At 46.0% G+C, this 3,748-nt stretch overlaps 1 protein-coding gene across 1 annotated transcript in view; it reads right to left on the bottom strand.

Moving 5' to 3' along the window:
• LOC114551580 (NLR family CARD domain-containing protein 3) overlaps window positions 1-2,438 on the bottom strand; it is a 21,249-nt gene extending 18,811 nt beyond the window's left edge. Inside the window, exon 1 of the mRNA XM_028572600.1 lies at window positions 2,206-2,438. Coding sequence (XP_028428401.1) covers window positions 2,206-2,438 — 233 coding nt within the window. The remainder of the gene's footprint in view (window positions 1-2,205) is intronic.
• Window positions 2,439-3,748: the final 1,310 nt, after the last annotated feature.

The following is a 3,748-nucleotide window of genomic DNA, read 5'->3' as shown; positions in this document are numbered from 1 at the left end:
CCATCAATCCCAGGGCCTTTCCCCCCTGCATGCTTTGTAAAGCTCTAGACACCTCCTCCTCCGTCAGGGGGCCCTCCAGCTCCACATTGTCGCCCCCAGACACCGTGGGCAGGTCTCTGCAGAACCTGTTAAAAGCCTCGTCATCCTCTGTGTACTCTGTGCTGTAGAGGTCTCTGCGTGAACTCCACAGCTCTCTGTCGGATCTGTGATGCTGTCGTTAACGGCTGTCCTCCTGCTGATCTCAGAGCATGGATCATCCGGCTCTGGCCATTCTTCTTCTCAAACTAAAAAGAACTTAGTTGGAGAGTCCATTAAAACAGTAGTCTGGAACCTGGACCGGATCAGTGCCCCTGTGCTCTCATGCACAGCAGGTCTGCCAAGATGGCTTTTTAGACTTGAGGTCTTCAATACAGCCTTGATTTCCTGTGGACTCTGCAGAACTCTGCATGTCCACTATAGATATCTCCAGATCGTTCATAGACTTGGTAATGTCTCGAGAAACATTGAGAGTGTACTGCTGACAAAGCTGCCTGATTTCAACCTTCCCAATGTCCCACCACTGCCTCAGGGAACTAAAATCTCTCCTTCTATCTCTAAAACCTTTCCAAAAAAATAAAAACATCCCTAAAATGTGCATCTAAAAAGCAAAGCCGTGTTAAAATGCCAATACGCAGATCTGGGTTTAATATTGGCAATGTAAACATCACAATACACATATGCATGATCAGAAAAACCGACAGGCAATATTCTACACCCTTTAAAAACATTAAAATGGTGCTTAAAACAATAAAACCTGTCTAATCCAGCCATAGTCAACCTGTTGTCCCTGCTGTGGACCCATGTGTACTGCCTCTGCTGTGCATGGTGGTCTCTCAGACGTCTGAGAGACTGTGTGTCTCCATCAGCCGCTGCATAGCTTGTTTAGAGGCAGCATGTGGTTCATTATGGTTCCGATCTAAAACATCATCATGTGTACAGTTAAAATCCCCTCCCAAAAATAAAACTCCTCTGGTTCACACTCACTTAAAACCGCATTGAGTTCATTTAAAAAAGAACTCTATCAGGTCCTGAGTTTGGAGCGTATACGTTTATAAAACCAGATTAAAAACTTCATACTGGGCTCTGACTACTAAGAGTCGGCCCTTTATTCTTTTCATCGACAGTGTGGGACTTTGGTAAAAAAGTTTCTTGCAAATAGGATTGCTACTCCTCCGCTGATGCTGCTAAGATGACTTAAAACCACCCCCCCCATCCCCTTCTCCAGTCTGTCTCATTTAAAGTGTCGCTGTGCGTTTTTGCAACATTGCAATATTTACTCCTTTAAGTTTTAAAACTCAAAAAGGCAAGCCCTCTTCTTCACATCTCTTCCACCGTTAATATTAAGAGTAGAGATTTTAAAATTACTCATCATGTCAGATGTGAGGAGAGACACACACAAAAAAATGACACAAAAAGTTAAGACCAATAGCAAACGGACGGACCTATTCTTCCTCACTGTCTCCATCATTTAAAAGCTCTAGTTTGATCCTCTGAAACAGTTTCTTCAACCTATAAAACTCTGGTAGAGTGAAGCCTCTCTCACCTCTAAGGTGCATTTGATCTCGTATTGAGATCAATAAAACATTTTTGTTCTCAAAATAGTCTTCAAGGTTTATGTTTTTACTATTTTGAGTTTTCTGGAGGAACTGTCTGATTATGTCTACCTGGTACAGGTCTCCTGCACCGACCCAACAGAGACCTGGGAGTCAGTCAGAGGCTGACTGATTACACTACATTCCTCTTCCTCCTCATCTTCTTCCATTTCTAACTCCTCTCTCTTCCTCCTCCACCTCTTCTTCCTCCTCTTCCTCCTCTCCTTCCTCCTCCTCTCTCACTGCCATTTTTTTGGCGTGAGAACCCTTATTCCTAATGTCCTTTTTTTTTTTTCCTTGCAGACAATTTTAGAACTTTATCATTTTCACCCAAAACAACCTCATCCCTCCTCTCTGGGTCAGCTGCTGCTACTGCAGGGACAGTCAGCTCAGCCTCAGCTGATTCATCCAGCACACCTGTCTGTTCCCTACACACACCTGTCTGTTCCCTACACACCCCTCACCCGATTTTTTCCTTTTTTTTTTCTTCACCCACAGCACATTCCCCAGTCACACACACACTTCCATCACCCACTCCATTCATACAAACACCAAGTGTATTTACATTACTCACCCGTGCGCCTGATCGGGCACGTCGTCATCACCACACCGCAGTGCAGCACGCGAGCGGGCATCGCCGCCGCTCGGCCGCGGCAGCCGGCCCCGAGGCAGCAGCCCCCGTACCCCGGGGAAGAGGGGCGGCCCCCCGCCACCAGCCCTCCCCTCCCGGACCGGGAGGATTCGGATCACCTCGCCTCGGCAGGCCCTCACCGTGTGGCCCACCTCTCCACAACCAAAACATTTCATCTCTGATGACGTTGCAAAAATCACGTATTCATAATCATCTACTTTAACATGGAACCGGAGGTTTAACTCCCTCGTCCCGATGGTTCAGTATCATATACAGCTGTCTACGGTGAGACACCACGTGCTTCAGCAACGGAGATTTACATCCAGACAAGATCTTTTTAACGGGGGAGACTATCTTCCCGTGTCTGGACAACTCTCTGCTGAGGAAGCCATCAGAGATGAACGGTGGGACGTTGGACAGGACTACCTTGGTGGCCGGTTGAGTGAGCGGCAGCACCTGAACAAACGTTTCACACACGGTGATGCCCGCCTCGATAACTTGGTTCACCTTCTCCTCCCGGTCCAGGAAGATGACCACGGCGCCTGTATGATAGAAGGTGTAAATATGGGTTAATAGGTGTGGCAGCAATCGCTTCAGGGTGTCGGGTCAGGACACTATTCCAATGTTCAGGTGAGAGTGTGGGGAGAAAGGAGATGCAGAGTCCAGGGTTGCAGTTTAGATGGTTTATATAAACAAATAGGCTTGTGTTTCTGTGTGTGTGTGTGGTTCTGTAACAACAAAGCACAGCAATACAGACTGTTTAGAAAGAATAGTTACAGACCAATAGCAAAGGCAAACCTAAGCTAAAACATAGCCAGCTACAAATAGCATGCACAGAGCAATGTTAATGGCTAACAATAGTAACTGGACTGCAATGAGCTATCAATTAAAGATTAGCAAGCACATGGCATTCATGTAACCTATATAAATGACAGTCATAAGAATTATAACAAGCATTTAAACTAAATAAACAACCGAAATATTCAGTGCACAGCATAGAAAACAATAGCTATTAAAATGTAGAACAGTTAAACAGACTATTACAAGCTAGCGGCTAGCTCTGAATCCTGTTGTAAGCTAACAGAAACCTAAATACATTCACGGCTAATAAACACTTACGGTGTGTTACTTAACACAACAATTAAACTCACATTTCCATGGACGCACACACGGAAAAGAAACTGTCCATCAAATATTGCCGCAGTGTAAACTCAAGTCCAGCTGATGTCTGCTCCTCCGTGCTTCTCACTCGCTGCTGCGTTCAGGGGCCGTTGTCAGGGTGGGAACAGAGAGTGCACATGCAGAGCGTGTGATCAGACACAGTTGATACATAATGGGAATGCATACTCAGGGCATGGCCTTTTTTACAGCCGCCCCCAAATTTGGTATGCAAATTTGTTTTCAAGGTCCATTATGGCTCGGCAGCATCTCGGGGGAAAGCAGGCAGTCTGATGAGCCGTGCAACTGGGCGAGTGTAGGTACGATC

Source organism: Perca flavescens, unplaced genomic scaffold (assembly GCF_004354835.1).
Source record: "Perca flavescens isolate YP-PL-M2 unplaced genomic scaffold, PFLA_1.0 EPR50_1.1_unplaced_scaf_2, whole genome shotgun sequence".
Classification (NCBI taxonomy): Eukaryota; Metazoa; Chordata; class Actinopteri; order Perciformes; family Percidae; genus Perca; species Perca flavescens.
This window is presented reverse-complemented; position numbering and strand designations above follow the sequence as displayed.